Raw genomic sequence first — 19,431 nt, 5'->3', positions numbered from 1 at the left:
GAGCCCGGGGGCGGGGAGGGGGTCTGCTCCCGTGACGTCCCGCGGGCCCAGCCCCGGTCTTCCCGCCCCCCCCGCCCCCCGTGCGCGATGGAAGAGCCCTCCTCGCCCTGGCAGCCTGCCGTGCCCCCTCCGTACCTCCAGGGGGCGCCCGCCGCCATCGGCCGCTCGGCACTCGCTCTCTCCTGCCTGGCGGCGCAGCGGGCGGGCCGGGCAGGGCGCGCAGCGGAGCGCCGATCGCGGCGGCGGCGGGATGAGCCTGGCGGAGGGTCGCGCCCCGCGGCGCACGGCCGGTAACCGACTCTCGGGGCTGTTGGAAGCCGAGGAAGAGGATGAGTTCTACCAGACCACCTACGGCGGCTTCACCGAGGTGCGGAGACGCCGCGGGCCCGGGAGGAAGCCTGGGCACGGGAGAGGGTGTCTCGGACGAACGCGCCTGGCGGTGTCCCGGTGCTGGGGGGGGGGGGGGGGGGGGGGGCGGGGGGCGGGTGTCTGGGGGGGGGGGGGGAGCCCCGGGGGGGATGTCTGGAGGGCCCGGGGCGGGTGGATGGGGAGCCCCGTGTGGGAGGTGGGGGTCCCCGGGGGGGATTTCTAGGGGGCGCGGAGGCGGGTGGATGGGGAGTCCCGGGAGGGGAAGGTGGGGGTCCCCGGGGTAGCGGGAAGCTCCGGGTGGGGGATATCTGGGGGGTCCGGGAGCAGTGGATGGGGAGCCCCGGAGAGGGTATCTGGGGAGCCCCGGGGGTGTCCAGCCATTAGAGAAGTGGTCGTGCCCCCCTCCCCCCCCCATAGCGACGAGGCCGCCGTGGCCGTGGGGCGGGAGGGCAGTGGGGGGTGACACAGCCCCCTGTCCCCGCAGGAATCGGGCGATGACGAGTACAGGGGCGACCAGTCGGACAGCGACGACGAGGTGGACTCGGACTTCGACATCGACGAGGGCGAGGAACCCGCCAGCGACCAGGATGAGAGCGAGCCCAAGCGCCGCCGCCGTGTCGTCACCAAGGCCTACCGGGTGCGGGGGGGTGGCCGGGACCGGGCTGGGGGCTCCGGCATCCCCTTCCCAGCTCCCTGCTGGGAAAAGCCGAGGTTTAAGCGGGGCCAAAGCCGTGGCCTGGGGGAGTTTTTCTCCCTCCTCACGCCCTCTGCCCCATAGGAGCCCCTCAAAAGCCTTCGCCCCAAGAAGGCGGATGTCCCCAGCAGCAGCTCGCAGAAGCCACGAGAGGTGAAATCTGTCCCCTTGGAGCTGCAGGATGACATGGGAGACAGTGAGTGCGCACGGGACGGGGCTAGAAACGGGCCTCCTGCGTGAGAGCTGCCGGTGAGCCGGCCGGCCGGTGAGCCCTGCCCTCCCGCCGCAGGCAGGAAGCACATGCGGCAATCCACGACGGAGCACACGCGCCAAACCTTCCTGCGCATCCAGGAGCGGCAGGTCCAGTCCAAGCGTAAGAAGGGTGGCACCAGCTACGACCGGCCTCTGACGCAGGAGGAGCTGCTGGAGGAAGCCAAGATCACAGAGGAGATCAACCTCCGCTCCCTGGGTGAGCCAGGCGCCGTGCCAAGGGGTGCAGAGGCCCCCCGAAACGGCACAGGGAGAGGGGATGAGGGTGTCAGTGTGACGCTGAGCCTCCCCCTCGGCTTGTCGCTGTTTTTACAGAGAACTACGAGCGCCTGGAAGCCGACAAGAAGAAGCAGGTCCAGAAGAAGCGGAAGTGCGTGGGGCCAGTTATCCGGTACTGGTCCGTCACCATGCCCCTCGTCCCGGAGCCGGGCAAGGAGGAGAATGTGGATGTGGAGGGGTAGGTTGGGGTCACCTCGACGTGTCCCTCGTAGTTTTTTACCCCTCACAGACCCATCCGGGCCTCTCTGTCCCTGCCTCCCAACCCCGATCCCTCCCTGGGCTCCATTCCATCGTGGCAAGGGAGAAATGGGTTTTGGGCAGCGCCTTGGAGCCCCACGTGTCCCACACTCCAGTCCTGGGGGGCAGCTCAAGCAGATTTGGCAGCTCTGCCCACCATGGGAGCTCCCCTGGGGTCTCCCCCTGCCCTGGGGGTCTCCTGGGCACTGACTGAGTCTCTTCTAGGTTGGACCAAGACCTGCAGCAGGCTGAAGCAGCTCCAGCCCCGGCTCCAGCTTCCACCGGGAAGTGCTCCCGCACCTTCATCTCCTTCAGCGACGATGAAACCTTCGAGCGCTTCTTCCCCAAAGCAAAACCGCCGCGGCTGCCGGTGCGGGAGATCTGCCCCGTCACCCACAAACCGGCTGTTTACCGCGACCCCATCACCGACATCCCCTACTCCAACATCCGCGCCTTCAAAATCATCCGGGAGGCCTACAAAAAATACATCACGGCCCACGGGCTGCCCAGCGCCGCCGCCTCCGCCACCTTGGGGGCCACCGCTCCCCCCGGCCCCGACCCCAACGTCCGTCCCACCCGCCAGAAGATCGTCATCAAGCAGAGCGTCCCCACGACCTGAGTGCTGGGGGGCTGCGGGGGACCCGTGGCCGCCGCGGGTTGAGGCCCGTCCTCGCTCTGACTCCTGCGGGTGACAACGGTTCGTTGCTTTATTTATCGCCTTCCTTTTTTTTTTTTTATATTAAAAAAGAAATAAACCCGAGTAGCCTGTATACAAGCAGGGTGCGGACTCCTATTTCTGTTAGATGCGCGGCACCGGGAGCGCCCGCAGTAGGGGCAGGGTGCGTACCACCCCTGCTTTACACAGACCCTACAATAAACAAGCGGTTTGCTCCAAGCGCTGCTGCCCGTGCACCCCCCGAATGTGATTTGGGGGGCTGGGGGGGGGCGGGGTGGTGTCTCTTCCCCCAGAAAATCTTGGGGTGAAAGGGCTTAAAATGCCCCGGGGGGGGGGGGGGGGGTCAGGGGTCTCTGAGGGGCCGCGGGGCCCCAGGCAAGAGGTTCAGCCTCTCCCTGTGGCCTCCCCCCGTTCCCCCCCCAGCCAGGGGCACCCCAAGAGGTAACGGGGCGCCCCCGGGTCACGAGGGGCCCCCCACGGCCCAAGGGTGCCCCTGCATTGCCGGGGTGCTGGGGGTGGAGCTGGCGCGGGGCTGGCAGGGCTCGATAACGCCGGCGATATGTGATCTCGCCCCTCCCCGCCGGCTCGCAGAATAAAACGCTGATCTCATGCCCTGCGCGGCCGGAGCCCTTGGCTCAGCACCGGGGCTCAGCACCACCGGGGCTCGCACCCAGGCAGGCTCCACCGCCCGGCCAGCCAGCGGCCAGGTAGGGGCCTGTGGGGGGTGGGGGATCCCAGGGTGGGGGGGCATGTCACCCCCAGGGACAGGGGCTCCTGGGTCTGTCGGGGATCCCTGCTTTGAGGGATCCCCCACCCCGCAGCCCCCCCGGCTTTCACCCCATGGGTGTCTGGTCCCTCCCGGGGCACCAGTTGCACGTGTGCCCCCTGCCCCCAGCCCTGGGGATGCTGGTGGCGGGGGGGGGGGGGGGGGGGGGGCGGGGGGGGGGGGGGGGCGGAATCTCAATCCGGTTCCTCGGGGGGGACCCAACCCTGGTGCCAGGGGACTCGTGTCCTCAGCGCCCACCCCTGCTGCCCCTCACCAGGGAGGGGGGGGATCTGTGCTGGGGGGGCAAAGGGGCGCTGGTGGGGCGGTCTGGGTGGCACTGGAGCTGCTGCACTGGGATCTGCCCCCAGGCAGTGGGGGAGGCTTTGCGGGGGGGATGCTGGGTCCTGGTTTGGGGAAGAACCTTGACAATGCGCCTCAGCTCCCCCAGAGCCCCTACGCGGGGGGTGCCCCACGGCCCCCCAGCTCAGTGGGAACCCAGCAGCACCCGGTGTTGCGAAGGCGCCCTGTGGGCTGTGCCATGGAGGGGGTCCCTGTGGCGTGGGGTGTCCCCCCACGGTGTGGGGCATGTCCCCACCCCGGGGAGCCTCCTGCCAGCTGCTCAGCCCCCCTTGTCACCCCCCCCAGGCCGGCCCCCCGGCCCGCTGCCATGACGTCCTACCGGCAGGAGCTGGAGAAGTACCGGGACATCGACGAGGACAAGATCCTGCAGGAGCTGTCGGCCGAGGAGCTGGCGCAGCTGGACTTGGAGCTGCTGGAGATGGACCCCGAGGTGGGGTCCCAGTGCCAGGGGGTGGCAAGCAGGATGAGTGCCATCCGGCCGTCAGGGTCCCCCCAGGGGTGACACGGTGTGTCCCCCCAGAACGTGCTGCTACCGGCCGGGCTGCGGCAGCGGGACCAGACGCAGAAGAGCCCGACAGGGCCGCTGGACCGGGAGGGCCCTGCTGCAGCACCTGGAGAAGCAGGCGCTGGAGGCTGGCGAGCGCGACGACCTGGTGCCCTTCACCGGCGAGAAGAAAGGTGCGGGGACCGGGGGGGTGACATGGCGGGGGACAGTGGCGGGGGGGACCAGGGGGCACAGGGCCCTGTGGTGCCGGGTATATTTAGCTCGGCAGAACCGTCCTCGCCAGCAGCTCGGGTGTCCTGGGCGAGCTGGGGTCCCCGCCAGCCCCGGGTACGGCCACCCCCTGGCAATGTCACCCCCCCGTATGGCCACCCCCTGGCAATGTCACCCCCATTAATGCCACCCCTAGTACAGCCACCCCTGGCAATGCCACCCCCTGGCAACATCACCCCCCCCAGTAGTGTCACCCACTGGACACGTCCCCCCTGGCCCCCCACCCCCGGCAGCGTCACCCCCAGGCCAGGTCACCCCCCCCGGCAGCGGGCCGCATCCCCAGCAACCCCTGCCAGCCCCGTCCCCGGGCCACCATGCTCAGCACCACCGGCCCGTGCGAGGCCGGGCAGGATGCAACCCGCGTCCCCGCGCCCAGGGAAGCCCTTCGTGCCCAAGAACCCGACGCGGGAGATCCCACGGGAGGAGCAGATCACGCTGGAGCCCGAGCTGGAGGAGGCGCTGGCCAACGCCAACCGAGGCCGAGATGTGCGACATCGCCGGTGGGTCTCGCACGGGGCAACCACGTCGCACCGCAGCCTCGCACGGGGCTGCTGCATTGCACCACAACCTCGCACCACAGCCTCGCACGGGGCAGCCATGTCGCACCACAGCCTCACACCGGGCTGGTGCATTGCACCACAACCTCACGCGAGGCAGCCATGTCGCACCACAGCCTTGCACGGGGCAGCCATGTCGCACCACAGCCTTGCACGGGGGCAGCCATGTCGCACCACAGCCTCGCACGAGACCACACTACATTGCATGACAACCTTGCATGGAGCTGCTGTGTTGCACCACAGCCTCGCACGGGACAGCCATGTTGCACACAGTCTCACACCAGGCTGGTGCATTGCACCACAAACCTCACGCGAGGCAGCCATGTTGCACCACAGCCTTGCACGGGGCAGCCAGTGTCGCACCACAGCCTTGCACCGGGGCAGCCATGTCGCACCACAGCCTCGCACGAGACCACACTACATTGCATGACAACCTTGCATGGAGCTGCTGTGTTGCACCACAGCCTCGCACCGGGACAGCCGTGTTGCACACAGTCTCACACCAGGCTGGTGCATTGCACCACAACCTCACACGAGGCAGCCATGTCGCACCACAGCCTTGCACGGGGCAGCCATATCGTGCGACAGCCTTGCACAAGGCTGCTGCCTCGCCTGGCCCCCTTGCACGGAGCTGCTGCGTTGCACCGCAGCCTCGCACGGGGGGTAGCGTGTCCCACAGCAGCTTCACGTGGCGGCAGCACATTGCACAGCGGGGAGCACGTTGCACAAGGATCAGTGTTGCACGGTTGCACGCCTGCCCCAGCCCCGTGTCACACTCCACTCCCCGCTGCCAGGTGTGTGCCGGGCCCCCCCCCCCCCCCCACCTCCCTGGGTCCCGGCCAGCGCCCGGCTAAAAGCAGCGCTGTGCCCCCACGCTCGGCTTTCACCGCTGGCCCCCGGCCCGCGCGCTCCCTGCGGCTTCCCCGAGCCCCCCGGCAGGGCAGGGGGGGCTGCAGCCACCCCCCAGGGGGACACGGGGGGCCCTGGGGCACAGCTGACCCCCCCGGCCCCACAGCCATCCTGGGCATGTACACGCTGATGAGCAACAAGCAGTACTACGACGCGATCTGCAGCGGGACCATCTCCAACACGGAGGGCATCAACAGTGAGTGGCCTGGGGACACAGGGACAGGGGACGTGGGGGATGAGCCACCCCCCGGACAGGGGCCACGGGGCTGTTTGGGGTGGATTTGGGAGGCAGAACCCCTCTGGGATACCCCGTGGTGACCCCACACACACGTGCAAACGCATGTGTCCCCACACGTCCGTGTCCCCCACGCACGGGCACGCGCGTACCCGCCACACACGCGTGTGCCCAGGCGTGGTGAAGCCTGACACGTACAAGCCGGTGCCGGACGAGCCCCCGAACCCCACCAACGTGGAGGAGACGCTGCGGCAGATCCAGGCCAACGACAGCACTCTGGAGGACGTCAACCTCAACAACATCAAGGTGAAGGACCTGGTGGCAGCGTCCCCCAGGGTTGCTGCTCCCTGGGGTGTCCCCATGGGGCTGGGACACCCCTGTTCCAGGGTGCTGCCTGCTGTCCTGGGGTGTTTGCCCTCACCCTGGGGTGGCTCCAGGGCACCCCAGGGCGCTGGTCGCCACCTGGGGGTATCCGTGTCCCTTTGGTGACATCCGCTTGGTGCCACTTACACACCTTGGGTGACATCCAGCACCCTCTCAGGGATGTCTCTGTCTCCAAGGGCACATCTAAACCCCCTCGATGCCACTGACATCCCCCCCTGGTGACCACCCTGCAGCCCCGGGGATGTCCCCAGCTGCTCGGTGACACCCATGTCCCCTTGCGGCAGGACATTCCCATCTCCACGCTGAAGGCCGTCTGCGAGGCCATGAAAACCAACACCCACGTCAAGAAGCTCAGCCTGGTGGCCACCCGCAGCAACGACCCCGTGGCCAGCGTGAGTGCCAGCCCCGTGTCCCACCATGTCCCCACACCTCTCCAGACTGGGAGGGGACACGGCCCCTAACCCAGCCTCCACCCTGAGCACCAGCAAGGCCAGGTGACAGTGGCTTTTCCACCGTCACCTGGGGCATCGGTGGCCCAGGACGTGCCAAAGGGGGGGGGGGGGCACCAGCCCTGGGTGACACCCCGATGTGACACCCTGAGGTGACACACAGGCTGTGGCCGAGATGCTGATGGAGAACAAGACCCCTGGAGAGCCTCAACATTGAATCCAACTTCATCACCAGTGCTGGCATGATCAGCATCATCAAGGCCATGTACCACAACACCACTCTGAGCGAGCTCAAGGTGGACAACCAGGTAGGGACGGGCACCCATGGGTGGCCTAGGGAGGGGGACAGGGGTGTCCCTAACTTCCCGGTGCATCTGGTCTCACCGCGGCCCCACAGTGCCAGCGGCTGGGCGACACGGTGGAGATGGAGATGGCCACCATGCTGGAGCAGTGCCCCTCCGTCGTGCGCTTTGGCTACCACTTCACGCAAGCAAGGCCCCCCGCGCCCGTGCCGCCATCGCCATCACCAAGAACAACGAGCTCCGTGAGCGTCCCCTGTGTCCCCTCCCAGAGCAGGAATCGGGGTGGGGGGGTGGGGTGTGTCCCGGCCCTGACCCCCCCTCTTTCCTCTGCCCCCAGGTCGCAAGCAGAAGAAAGCCTAACAGCCCTCCCCTCCCCCGGCATGGCTCCTGCTCCCTGGAGCTGCTGTAAATAAAGACGGAGCAATGCGGCTTTGGGATCCGCTCGGATGCATCCCGGGGCAGGATTTGTGCGCAGGGACAGAATTGGGATCGTAGGGATGGGCTGAGGGAGGGTAACGCCACCGGGGGGGGCCGCAGGGGCTGAGCGGGATGCCTGGACCCCCCCAGGGAGCAGCGGGGGCCGCAGGGTCGGGGTATTTATACCCCAGGGATTGGGTTACGGCACCAGGAGGGGTGGGGGCAGCCAGGTGCCCCCGTGGCACTGAGCTGGGCACCCAGGACCCACAGGGCCCAGCACCCATGGCCCAGAGGGGTGGGGGGGGTGGGGGGCACAGAGCCTATTTATAGGTGCCACCACATTATTTATCGGCACAAGCCGAGTGAGCGGGTAAATCCCAGTGCCCAGGGGTAACATCACCCCAGGCAGCACTGCCAGGGACCCTCCACAAGGGACAGAATATGACCCCAGGGCCCAGAGACACCTTTGGGTGGGGGGTGGGGTGCTGTCCCAAGGGCATGGATGCCAGCTCAGGGTGCAACACCATAAATGACAGTCCCATGGGTGCACCCTGACGTGGGAGCACACGCAGGCACCCAAAGGCTGGCAGGAAAAGTGGGGGGGAAACTGAGGCAGGGGGGAGGGGCAGCGTGGCAGGGTGCTCTGCGAAGCACTGGGACAGCTGTCAGGGCTGGGGAGGAGGGGGGGAACCCAGCACCACCACCCCGAAAGGCCATGACCCGCAGGCAGCTGCCAGCGTGTGAGAAAACAAGTGTGACTTGGGACAGGGACAGCAGAGGACAGGCCAAAACCCACATGGAGCTTGGCAGCACTTGTAGGGCGTTGGCCAGAGTAGGGGCACCCCAAAAAGGCACTAGGTTGAGCACCCCGTGGCGGCAAGACGGTGGGAACCCCAATATTACCCCTCCCTGGGACCTGCTGCAACGGCTCAGACACCTCCATCCTCTCCAGCTGCCTCTATTAATGGCAGGTGTGGGGACAGCTGCAGGGGGACAGTCCCCGTGGGGACCAGAGGAGCCCAGGGGGGCCTCAGGCCGGCAGCAGCGCAGGTGGTTCGTCCTCGTCAGAGTCAAATTCAGCGTTCTCATCCTTCACCCACTTGCCAGAGCGGGTCTTGGATCCAGCCGGCACTGGGGACAGACGGATGGACAGTGAGAGGCGGCTCATTACGGGCTTCCCCGCGCCAACGGGGCCAAGACTCACCTGCGCAGCTGCAGGTATCGCTCCAGGGCCTGGCGCCTCTCGGGGCTGAGGGCTTCAGCCTGGCTCGGGACTGATGATGAGGCTTTTCCTTTGCTGCCTTGCTGCGTCCGCGCCGGAGCTGTCTTCGGGGCACCTGCGAGGGCAGAGGGGACTGGTGGGACCCACAGAAATGGGAGAGGGCCAGCCGATTGCCCAGGCGCCCTGCCCTGCCGGTGCCAGCACAGCTCTGGAGCCACTGGCTAGCTCTTACCCACTCGCCTGCTGCGGTGCCCCGGCAGCAGGGCTGCAGGGCTGGCGTCCAGGGCTGCTCCGTTCTTCTGCGACGGCTCTGGCAGCATCGGGGCAGCACTCAGCCCCATCTGGGTGACACCAGCTCGTGAGCTGCTTCCCTCCACCCTGTGATGGGAGAAGGGGTCAGGGCCTCATCCCACAAACGCCCGACAGCAGTGAGGTCACGGCACTGCCAGTGCCCTCCCAGGAAGCCCAGAGCTTTCCCACATTCTCCAGCAGCAAAACCAGAAGCCTCACCCCGTCCTCCGGCAGCAGCTGCTGTAGGGAGCTGCTTTGAGCAGAGCATTCCGGGCAATCCTCCTCGTCTGTGCCAGAAGAGGGGCCGGGGAGCCCTGGGGACCGGGGACAGAGCTCAGGGGGGCCCCATCTGGGGGTCCAGCAGGGTGAGGAAGGGGCATCTACACCAACCTGTGTGCCTGCCTCCTCTGCCTGCAGCTCCTCCTCGTGCCGCCGCTTCTGAGCCGCGTCCTGGAGTGAGCGCTTCCTGCTGTAGAAGCGCTGCAGGCCTGAAAGACAGCAAAGGGGGTGGGGGGGACATGCCCGCTTGGCACAGCTCACCCCGCCAGGGGACCTGCACTTACTGCCCATGTGCTTCTTGCCGGCTCTGTGGACTGTCAGCACGTCCAGCGTGTCGAAGACAGGGCGGTGGGCACACACTGTGCAGGCGTACCTGTGCCGAGGGGGAGAAGCAGCTGTCAGGACCCCGCGAGCGGTCAGAGGGGGAGGCTGCGCTCGGGGGTCTCGCTCACCTCCCGCTCCTCAGCAGCAGTGCCTCATCCTCGGGGATGTAGTTGGCCAACAGGTCCGCGATACGTCTTTTCTGGGATAGACCAAGGGGGCCGGGTGAGTGCTTGTCCGCCCCACGCCTGCTGCCGGAGCAGGGTCTGCCCCCAGTTTACCCCACAGGGAACCAGCCCTTTTCCCCAGACCTGTCCCCGCTTAGGCCAAGAAACCTCAGCACCCTGGGGACCCCGTTCCGCACTGAGGGGCAGGTGGGGAATTAGGTGGTCGAGGCTGGGGAGGGGGCGGTTTGGGACAGGCTGAGGCAGGGGAAGGGGGCAATTTCGGGGAGCAGCCTAGGCCAGGGGGGGTGTTTTGGGGGGCACTGAGAGGGGAACTCGAGGAGGCCCAGGGCAGCGATGGGGAGGCACTGGGGGGGGCAGAGGAGCATTTGCGAGCTGGCAGGACGGCGCGCAGGGGGGTATCTACGGGCACGGAGGAGCGGGGAAGGGCTGCGGGGAACCGGGCCGGGGGCGGGCCGGGGCGAGGGGGCAAGGCCGGGAGGTGCGTGGGGAGGCCGGGTCCGGGTCTGGGGGACTCGAGAAGGGTCAGAGGGATCGCGGAAGGGAGGGAAGGGGGCGAGACCCACCTGCAGCACCCCCAGCTGACCGGGGGTCGTCCCCCTCCCGCTTGAAGGACATGGCAGCCCCGGCGCCGGCCCGCGGTTACTATGGGAACTGCCCTCCCACCGCCCAGCTTCCGGGTGGCTCCTCCCGGCATGCTGCGCGCCGGAGCGGCAGCCAATCGGAACGCTCGAGGGCCGCGCCCCGCGACATGACGGGAATTGTAGTTCCTCTCCCTGAGACGGCGTGGCCGGAGGGGCAGAGACTCCCCCCCGGGGGCAGGGCCCGCGCGAGGGGCGCGGGGGGACGCCAGGGGGGGCTTCGACGTGGCGACGGGGGGGCGCGGCGTCGTTGCGCGAGGGGCCGGAGGGGTACCCGCTCGCCCCGGACTACAAGGCCCAGAGGCCTCCGCGGCGCAGCCGGGCCGGGCCTGGCGCCTCCGTCCTCAGCGGCGCGCGGGGGGCGGCGCGGGGCCGAGCCCGCCCCCGGCAGCGGCGGCGGCAGCGGCGGGGCCCTGGCAGGTCCCCCGGCCGGGCCGGGGCTGTGCGTATGAGCCCCCCGCCCCCCGCGCCGTCGGGGGTCGGGGCGGAGCGGGGTCCCGCCATGGCGGCGGGGAGCGGGGCAGCGGGGGCCTCCGCCCGGGAGCACCGCCTGGAGCCCGGGGACACGCTACCGGGGCTGGCGCTACGCTACGGCGTGACGGTGAGCGGCGGGGGGGGGCACGTCCGGGGGGCCCGAGGGGCCCTGGGGCAGGGTCGCGGGGGCAGGGCGGCCAGGACGACCCCGGGGTCCCCGTGGGGCCATTGCTGTCCCTTCCCGTCCCTGTCCCCCCGGTCCCTGTGACTGTCCCCGTCCGATCCCGTCCTCATCTCGTCCTTCCGTCTGTCCTCATCCCATCCCTCTCCTTGTCCCACTCTTGTCCCCATCCCACCCCTGTCCCCATCCTGTCCCTCTCTCTGTCCTCATTCCATCCCATCCCTGCCCTTGTCCCTGTCTGCACTCTTGTCCCCATCCCGGTCCCCATCCCGTCCCTGTCTCCATCCCATCGCTGTGCCCATCCCTGTCACCATTCCTGTTCCATCCCATCGCTGTCCCCATCCCATCCCTCTGTCCTCATCCCATCCCTGTCCTTGTCCCTGTCCCCACTCTTGTACCCATCCCTGTCCCATCCCCACCCCTGTCCTGTCCCCATCCCGGTCCCCATCCCGTCCCTGGCAGATGGAGCAGATCAAGCGCGCCAACCGCCTCTACACCTCGGACACCATCTTCCTCAAGTCCACCCTCCTCATCCCCACCCCGGCGCTGCCAGGGGGCCCCTGCCCTGATGACGAGGACAAGGACACGTCCGTCCCCTCAGGAGACACCTCGGCTGCTCCCGCTCCGTCCCGCCACGACCTCTCGGCCACCGATTTCCTGCGGCAGCTGGACGCCGAGATCGGGCGCTCCAAGGCGGCGGCAGCAGAACGGCTCCGCGCCGGCAGCACAGGGTGAGCGCGCCCACCCCCGCCTCCCTGCTGGGGGCCAAGGGGGCTTCTGGAAGGTGCCTTTGGCCCCCAGGTTGGTGAGCGGGTGGTAAGGCCACCCCTCAATGCCACCCCGCTGCGTCCCTGCAGCACGGCTGAGGCTGAAGGCACCCGCAGCACCGACACCAGGGCGCCCCCGGCCCACCTGGGCCCCCGCCTTGGCCCCCGGCCACTCACCAGGACCCCACGGGCGGCCACCCTCCGTGACGCAGAGGATGAGATCTTCACACTGTGACACCAGGGACACTGGGGACATGATGCCGTGACTCCCACCCTGTGGTGGCAGGGACCCCAGACACCCCCAGCCCTTGCCAGTCTCTACTGGAGGGGACACAGGATTGGGGGGGAACACACATTGTCCCCTCCTTGTCTCCTTCGAGGGACCTTTCCTGCTGTAGGGACACCCAGCACCTGGATGCAGAGCCAGCCCTCTTGCAGGGCTGCTGGGAGGGACTGTGATGTACTGGGAGGGACTGGGACAGGATTTACCAGCTGATGTTTTCCCTCTGGTTGTATTTATTTGTACGTCTTTGCTCTCACGGGGGATTTCGGGGGGTGGGACCCCCATGCCAATGCCTGGACCCCCACAGGGATGGTCTCCTCCCACACTGAGGGCCTGTAAATAAAACCGAGCACTGTCACCTGGCTCTGCCTGTTTGTCACCTGCCGGGGACACCATCACACCCCCCGGGGACATGATTGTCCCCCTGGGAACAGGGCCATCCCCGTGGGGACACAGACCTGCGGACAGTGTCACCCTGCTGGGGACATGGTCACCCCCAGGTGACACGATTGCCCCCCTCAGGGACATGGTCACAGCCCTGGGAACACAATAACACCCCCCCACCCCCTCCCGAGGACATAATTCCCCTTGGGAACATGGACGCCCCCTGGGGACAGTGTCATCTCTCGCGGCGCCATTGGCACTCTGGGGACACAGTCACCCGCCCCGGGGCTGCGGGCACCCACCCGAGGACACCGGCCCCCCCGCAAGGTGCCACGCCATGTGATGCCACCAGGTGTCACCCTGTGCCCACACCCTTGGGACCCCCCCGGGACCCTCCAGAGCCTCAGGGGTCCCCAGGGTCCCCCAGGGCCACCCAGTGCCCCGGGATGTCCCCAGGGTCCGCCCTCCCCGAAGGGGCTGGTGACAGGGGACCGCAGCCCGGGTGGCACACTGGGGGGAGCTCAGCGCCCCCACGAGCTCCCAGTCACTCCCAGTAGCTCCCAGTCCCACCCTGGGCCAGCTGCACCCGTGCGTGCGAATGCCACGCGCTGGTGTAAGTGGGGCAGCAGGTCCCACTCGGGTGGGGGGGACACAGGTGACGGCCAGCCCCGTTGCACACGCTTGTGCAAGGCTGCCCACGCGTGTGCGTGCTCGTGCACCGCACGTACATCCACCCACCCGCATGCACGTCTGCGCGCGTGGGCATTTGCACGGCGGTGCTTGCGGGGGGGGGGGGAGGGGGGCAGCGCGGGTGCTTGCACACGCGTGTGCATCGACGGCGGGGGGGGGGGCAGCGCGGGTGCTCGCAGGCAGGGCTGTGCCCGCTCCCACGCGTCTGTGCACACGCGTGTGCAGGCACCCGCGCTGACCCCCCCTACGTGGGTGCACACGCGTGTGCAAGCCGCCCCCCCCCGCCCTCAGCGGCTAATGAGGATCAGCTCATTAAGGGGATTAGCGCCTATGTATAGGGCGGCCGCGGGGCGGGGCGGGGGTCCCGCGGGGGTCCCGGACCCGCCCCCGGCCCCGCTCCGGCCGCCGGCCGGTCCCGGCCCGTTCCGGGGCGGAGCCGCTCGGGCCGCTCGGGGCGCGGAGCCGGTACCGGGCGCGGAGGGGGCGGGCCGGGGGGGGGGGGGTAGGGGGGTGTCGGGAGGGGGGGCGGGCGGGGGGTGCCGCGAGGGGGTAGGTGCGGGGGTGTTGCGGGAGGGGTCGAGGGGTGTCGGGGGGGGATCGGGGGCGTGTTGGGGGGGGTCGGGGGGATGTTGCGGGGGGATCGGGGGCGTGTTGGGGCGGGCTGTGGTTGGGGAGGTTTCGGGGTGTTTTGGGGTGTAGGTGGGGGGGTGCTGCGGGGTGAGGGGTGGTGTTGGGGTGTTGTGTGGGTGCTATGAGGAGTGGGTGGGGGGGGTCGGTTGTGCTCAGGGTGCTGGGGGGGTGCTCAGGGTGCTGTGAGGGTGTTGGGGGTGCTCAGGGTGCTGGGGGGTGTTGGGGGGGTGCCGTTGGGGGGGTTCGGGTGTGCTCAGGGGGCTGGGGAGTTGCACGTGGGTGCTGGACCCGAGCGCTGTGCGGGTGTTGGGGGGTTGTGAGTGGGTGCGGGGGGTGCGCACAGCCGTGCCCCACTGCACACGCTTGTGCTGCGCTGGGAGCACTGGGACTGGGGGACTGGGGACACTGGGATGGGCACGTTGGGGCAGGGTCGCTGGGGATACTGGGATGGGGATACTAGGACACTGGGAGGGGGGCACTGGGAGCACTGGGACTGGGGTCCTGGGGACGCTGGGATGGGCACGTTGGGGCAGGGTCACTGGAGATACTGGGACGGGGATACCAGGACACTGGGAGGGGGGCACTGGAAGGACTGGGAGGGGGCGCTGGGAGCACTGTCCCCACAGTGGCGGGTGTCCCCAGGGCTGCTCTGTGCCCCCCCCCCCCGTGCCTCAGTTTCCGGTGCCGAGACCAGCCCCTGGCAGCCCCGGGGGGCCGGTGCCCGTGGCCATGCTGGGGGTCCCGCTGCCCTTCATCCTCCTCCTCCTCCTCGCCGGGGGGGCGGCACAATCCTTCCCGCGGGACCTGGTGCCGCGCAGCACCGTGGGGCTGGCAGGTGAGCCGGGGGGGGGGGGGGTCGGGGGGGCCTGGGGCTTGGGGGGCCAGCGGGGTGTCACCGCATCCCCCCATCCCCGCAGCCACCGCCGCCTACCCCCGCTTCGGTGGCCTGGGGGGGGCCAACGGCACGGCCCAGCTCGGCCTCGACTTCCAGCGCATGCTGCGCCTCAACGGCACCCTCTTCGTCGCCGCCCGGTGAGCTCTTGTGCGCGCTCGTGGGCGCTTGTGCGCGCTCGTGGGCGCTTGTGCACGTGGCACGTGCTCATCGGCGCTTGTGCAAGCCCATCTGTCCTTGTGCAAGCTCACCTCCCCCTTTGCTTCCTTGTGCATACTTGTGCAAGCTTGCGTGCGATTGTGCACGCTGGCGTGTGCTCGTCTGTGCTTGCGTGTGCTTACCGGCACTTGTGCAAGCTCGCTCCCCCTTTGCTTCCTTGTGTGTGCTTGTGCACCCTTGTCTGTGCTTGTGCAAGCTCGTACACCCCTTTGCGAGCTCGTGCAAACTTGTGCACGCCTGCGTGTGCTTATCGATGCTTGTGCAAGCTCATCCCCCTTTTGTGTACTTGTGCAAGCTTGTGCACACTTGTATAGGCTTGTACATCCTTGTCTGTGTGTGTGCAAGCTTGTGCATGCTTGTGTTTTTGTGTATCCTTGTACATTTGCCCACGTTTGTGCAAGGATGTGTGTGCTTACGCATGCTTGCCCATGCTTGTGCAAGCTTACATGCACTTGTGCATGCTTGTACATGTTTTATCTGTGCCTGTGCAATCTTGTTCACATTTGCGTGTGCTCCTGCAGGTTTGTTTGCTCTTGCACATGCTTGGGCACGCTTGCACGTCCTTGTGCATGCTTGGGCACATTTGCATGTGCTTGTGCCCACTTCTGCACACTCAAGCCTGAGCGCCCCTGCCTGCACACGCTTGTGCCCACCAGCATGTGCTCCCACATGCTCGTGCATGCTTGTGTCGCCATGCCCCTCGCACGTCCCTGTGCCCCTCGCACGCTCACACTCCCCCCCCTCCAGGGACCACATCTATGCCTTCAACCTGGGGCAGGACAAGGGGATGCTGTACCCCGAGCGGGTAAGGGGGCCAGGGGGCACGGGGGGGGCAGGCTGGGGGCACGGGGGGGGCTGGGCTGGGGGTCCCCATGCCCACCGCCCCCATTTCACCCGGCAGTACCTCACCTGGGAGTCACGGGACAGGGAGAACTGCGCCATGCGGGGCCGGCTGCAGGTGAGGGGGGGGTGGGGGGGTACGGGGGGGGGGAGGGGGGCATGGTCTGGGGGGGGGGACGACTATGAAGTGTGGGGGTACAGGGCAGCATGGGGGGTGGGAGTACAGGGTATGGGGATGCGGGGGGGTACTGGTATGCAAGGGGGTGGGGGGTGCAGGGGGTGGGGGATACAGGGAGTGGGAGTGGGCAGGGGGGCTCAGGGCAGGGGAGAGTGGTGACGTCGGGGTCCCCTCGTGTCCCCCCCCACGCAGGATGAGTGCCACAACTACATCAGGGTGCTGGTGCACCGCGACGCTGGCACCCTCCTGGCCTGCGGCACCAACGCCTTCAGCCCCCTCTGCCGCACCTACCAGGTGGGGGGGCTGGGGGGGCGTGACTGGGGGGTCTCAGCGGCTGCTGGGGAGTGTGATGGGGGGGGGGTGTCTCAGCCCTGCCAGGGAGCATGGGGGGGGGGGGGTGATGAATGAGTGGGGGTCTCAGCCCCCCCACTGAGGAGCATGGGTGTGATGAGTGAGGGGGGGTCTCAGCCCTGCCAGGGAGCATGGGGCAGGGGGTGTGATGAATGAGGGGGGGGTCTTGGCCCCCCCCACTGCAGAGCAGGGCTGTGATGAGGGGGGAGTCTCAGCTGGGCAGCTCAGCAGGGCAGTGCCCGCAGGTGTGATGAGCGGGGGAGGGTCCTCAGCATCTCCGTGCTGGGGCTGGGGGCAGCAGGGGGCCGTGCTGAGCTGGGGGGGGGGGGGGGGGGTGTCTTACCCTCTCGCCCCCCCCCAGGTGAGCAGCCTGGCGCAGGAGGGCGAGGAGGTGAGCGGCCAGGCCCGGTGCCCCTTCGACGCCAAGCAGAGCATCGTCGCCCTCTTCGTCGGTGGGTGCTGGGCAGGGCGGGGGTGACACGGGGATGCCCCTGAGGGGGGGGACGTGGGGCTGACGCTGGTGTCCCCCCCCCCCCGCAGACGGCAGCCTGTACTCAGCCACGGTGGCCGACTTCCAAGCCAGCGACGCCGTCATCTACCGCAGCCTCAGCCCCGGCCGCCCCCCCCTGCGCACCCTCAAGTACAGCTCCCGCTGGCTGCAGGGTACCCGGCGGGGGGGCTGGGGGGTGGGCACGGGGGCTGGGGGCAGGGAGTGGGGAGCACAGGGGTGGGGGATGGGGACAGGAGGTGGCGGGGGGCTGATGGCCCCCCTGGCCCCTCCCCCCAGAGCCCCACTTCGTCCAGGCGCTGCCCTACGGCCCCTACGTCTACTTCTTCTTCAGGGAGGTCGCCGTGGAGCTCAGTGCCCTGGGCAAGGTGGGCGCCGGGGGGTGGGGGGACCCCCCAGCCCATCCCCCTGGCATCAGGCCAGGGGAGACCCCCGTGCCCCTCGCCCGAGCATCTGGCCGGGTGCTGGTGTCTCACAGGGTGCTGCTGCCTGTGGGTGCTCCTGGTGCCAGCCCAAGGTGGCCGTGCCCCTGGATGCCCGGGTGCTGATCCGAGCGGGTCCTTGGGTGCTGACACCCATGGGTGCCCAGGTGCTGGTCCTCATGAGTGCCCAAGTGATGATGCCCATGAGTCCCTGTGTGCTGACACCCATGGGTGCCCATGTGCCGATGCCCTGGGTACTGACACTTGCGGGTCCCTGGGTACTGACACCCATGGGTGCCCAGGTGCTGGTCCTCATGAGTGCCCAAGTGATGATGCCCATGAGTCCCTGTGTGCTGACACCCATGGGTGCCCATGTGCCGATGCCCTGGGTACTGACACTTGCGGGTCCCTGGGTGCTGACACCCATGGGTGCCCATGTGCCGATGCCCTGGGTACTGACACCCATGGGTGTCCAGGTGCTGGTCCTCATGAGTGCCCAAGTGATGATGCCCATGAGTCCCTGGGTGCTGACACCCATGGGTGCCCATGTGCCGATGCCCTGGGTACTGACACCCATGGGTGCCCAGGTGCTGGTCCTCATGAGTGCCCAAGTGATGATGCCCATGAGTCCCTGTGTGCTGACACCCATGGGTGCCCATGTGCTGATGCCCTGGGTGCTGACACTTGTGGGTCCCTGGGTGCTGACACCCATGGGTGCCCATGTGCCGATGCCCTGGGTACTGACACCCATGGGTGCCTAGGTGCTGATCCCTGCAGGACCCTGGGTACTGACACCCATGGGTGCCCAGGTGCTGATGCTCTGGGTGCTGACACCCGTGGGTGCTGGCACAGGTGGCGGTGGCACGGGTGGCGCGGGTGTGCCGCAACGACCGGGGGGGCTCCCCGCGGGTGCTGGAGCGGCGCTGGACGTCCTTCCTGAAGGTGCGGCTGCAGTGCGCCGTCCCCGGCGATGCCATCTTCTACTTCGACGTCCTGGAGGCGGTGACACCCCCCCGGGCCCTGCACGGGCGCCCCGCCGTCCTCGCCCTCTTCGGCACCCAGCCCAACAGGCATGGCGACGGGGGTCCCGGTGACGAGGGGTCCCGGGCTCTGGGGTTGTGAGCATGGGGACAGGGTTGGTGGCAACATGGGAGATGGGGACGTGGGGACACAGTGGGGCAGGACACAGGGGAATTGGGACACGGCGGGGCCCTGGCCACACCAAGGCCACCATGGCAGCCCTGGCAGGGGACAGCGGCGTCCCCAGCGCCGGTGCCACCCGGTGCCAACCCCGCAGCATCCCTGGCTCAGCCGTCTGCGCCTTCTACCTGGCGGACGTGGAGCGGGCGTTCGAGGGACCCTTCGCCGAGCCCCGCGGTGCCTCCAGCACCTGGATGCCGGTGCCCGAGGACAGGGTGCCCCGACCCAGGTACCACCCCCCACCCCGCACCCCAGAGCCTGGGTCCCTCCGGGGCACCACGGCCACCCGCGTCCCCACGCCGGCTGTGCCGCAGGCCGGGATGCTGCGCTGGGATGGGACCGGCCGCCGGCATTGTCACCTCTGGGGACTTCCCCGACGAGACGTTGGCCTTCGCCAAGGAGCACCCACTGCTGCACGGCGCCGTGGCACCCGCCGGCGGGCGGCCGCTCTTCACCCGCACTGGCACCAGGTGCACACCCGGGGTGGGTGGCCGTGGGGACAGGGTGGCCGCGGGGACGAGGGGTGGCTCATGCGAGGAGGGTGCGGGGTGCACAGGCTGGGGAGGGTGCAGCCGGTCCCATGGGTGCTGCAGGGTGGGGAGGGTCCTCGTGCAAGGCTCCAGTGCGAGGCCCTGGTGCAAGGCCACACAAGGATGTGCAAAGGTGTGCAAAGCCCTGGTGCGAGGGTGTGTAAGACCTGGGTGCAAGGGCCCCAGTGCGAGGGTGTGCGACAGCGTGCGAGGCCCCGTTTCAAGCGTGTGCAAGGGTCCCACATAGTGCAACGGCCTGGTGCA

General features: G+C 68.6%; 5 protein-coding genes across 5 annotated transcripts in view; 4 read left to right on the top strand and 1 right to left on the bottom strand.

Moving 5' to 3' along the window:
• Positions 1-185: 185 nt before the first annotated feature.
• VPS72 (vacuolar protein sorting 72 homolog) lies at positions 186-2,625 on the top strand. Its single transcript, XM_055792438.1, has 6 exons — positions 186-367; positions 854-1,006; positions 1,148-1,259; positions 1,353-1,532; positions 1,649-1,790; positions 2,075-2,625. Exons 1-6 carry the CDS (start codon positions 251-253, stop codon positions 2,466-2,468), a joined length of 1,098 nt encoding a protein of 365 aa, XP_055648413.1. The 5' UTR covers positions 186-250; the 3' UTR covers positions 2,469-2,625.
• A 1,299-nt stretch (positions 2,626-3,924) lies between these two features.
• On the top strand, positions 3,925-8,478 carry TMOD4 (tropomodulin 4). The gene is given in 13 exon segments (XM_005244289.4): positions 3,925-4,081; positions 4,172-4,246; positions 4,248-4,329; positions 4,803-4,897; positions 4,899-4,926; positions 5,999-6,088; positions 6,303-6,433; positions 6,796-6,903; positions 7,124-7,156; positions 7,158-7,268; positions 7,358-7,450; positions 7,453-7,504; positions 7,600-8,478. Coding segments are annotated over 13 exon segments (1,044 nt in total). The 5' UTR covers positions 3,925-3,958; the 3' UTR covers positions 7,623-8,478.
• Positions 8,479-8,621: 143 nt separating this feature from the next.
• Positions 8,622-10,630, bottom strand: SCNM1 (sodium channel modifier 1). The gene is given in 10 exon segments (XM_013304799.3): positions 8,622-8,790; positions 8,792-8,810; positions 8,884-9,016; positions 9,134-9,279; positions 9,412-9,506; positions 9,583-9,680; positions 9,756-9,844; positions 9,924-9,994; positions 10,544-10,567; positions 10,569-10,630. Coding segments are annotated over 10 exon segments (783 nt in total). The 5' UTR covers positions 10,596-10,630; the 3' UTR covers positions 8,622-8,709.
• A 249-nt stretch (positions 10,631-10,879) lies between these two features.
• On the top strand, positions 10,880-12,681 carry LYSMD1 (LysM domain containing 1). The gene is made up of 3 exons (XM_055792024.1): positions 10,880-11,219; positions 11,736-12,004; positions 12,131-12,681. The coding sequence occupies exons 1-3, from the start codon at positions 11,067-11,069 to the stop codon at positions 12,273-12,275; spliced, it is 567 nt and encodes a 188-aa protein (XP_055647999.1). The 5' UTR covers positions 10,880-11,066; the 3' UTR covers positions 12,276-12,681.
• Positions 12,682-14,277: 1,596 nt separating this feature from the next.
• The window catches only part of SEMA6C (semaphorin 6C), an 8,617-nt gene continuing 3,463 nt past the window's right edge, over positions 14,278-19,431 (top strand). Inside the window, 11 exon segments of the mRNA XM_055792027.1 lie at positions 14,278-14,862; positions 14,945-15,059; positions 15,886-15,943; positions 16,040-16,096; positions 16,349-16,450; positions 16,869-16,959; positions 17,048-17,170; positions 17,295-17,383; positions 18,290-18,507; positions 18,735-18,866; positions 18,952-19,240. Coding sequence (XP_055648002.1) covers positions 14,475-14,862; positions 14,945-15,059; positions 15,886-15,943; positions 16,040-16,096; positions 16,349-16,450; positions 16,869-16,959; positions 17,048-17,170; positions 17,295-17,383; positions 18,290-18,507; positions 18,735-18,866; positions 18,952-19,240 — 1,662 coding nt within the window. The 5' untranslated portion in view covers positions 14,278-14,474.

The sequence above is a fragment of the Falco peregrinus genome, chromosome 19 (genome assembly GCF_023634155.1).
Source record: "Falco peregrinus isolate bFalPer1 chromosome 19, bFalPer1.pri, whole genome shotgun sequence".
NCBI lineage: Eukaryota > Metazoa > Chordata > Aves > Falconiformes > Falconidae > Falco > Falco peregrinus.
This window is presented reverse-complemented; position numbering and strand designations above follow the sequence as displayed.

Excerpts from the sequence above, each read along its gene's own strand:
- VPS72 (XM_055792438.1), top strand. The coding sequence starts at position 251 with ATGAGCCTGGCGGAGGGTCGCGCCCCGCGGCGCACGGCCGGTAACCGA. Across the intron at positions 368-853 it reads CCTACGGCGGCTTCACCGAG|GAATCGGGCGATGACGAGTA; the intron begins GTGCGGAGACGC and ends CTGTCCCCGCAG. Across the intron at positions 1,260-1,352 it reads GCAGGATGACATGGGAGACA|GCAGGAAGCACATGCGGCAA; the intron begins GTGAGTGCGCAC and ends CTCCCGCCGCAG.
- LYSMD1 (XM_055792024.1), top strand. The coding sequence starts at position 11,067 with ATGAGCCCCCCGCCCCCCGCGCCGTCGGGGGTCGGGGCGGAGCGGGGT. Across the intron at positions 11,220-11,735 it reads CGCTACGCTACGGCGTGACG|ATGGAGCAGATCAAGCGCGC; the intron begins GTGAGCGGCGGG and ends CGTCCCTGGCAG. Across the intron at positions 12,005-12,130 it reads CTCCGCGCCGGCAGCACAGG|CACGGCTGAGGCTGAAGGCA; the intron begins GTGAGCGCGCCC and ends GCGTCCCTGCAG.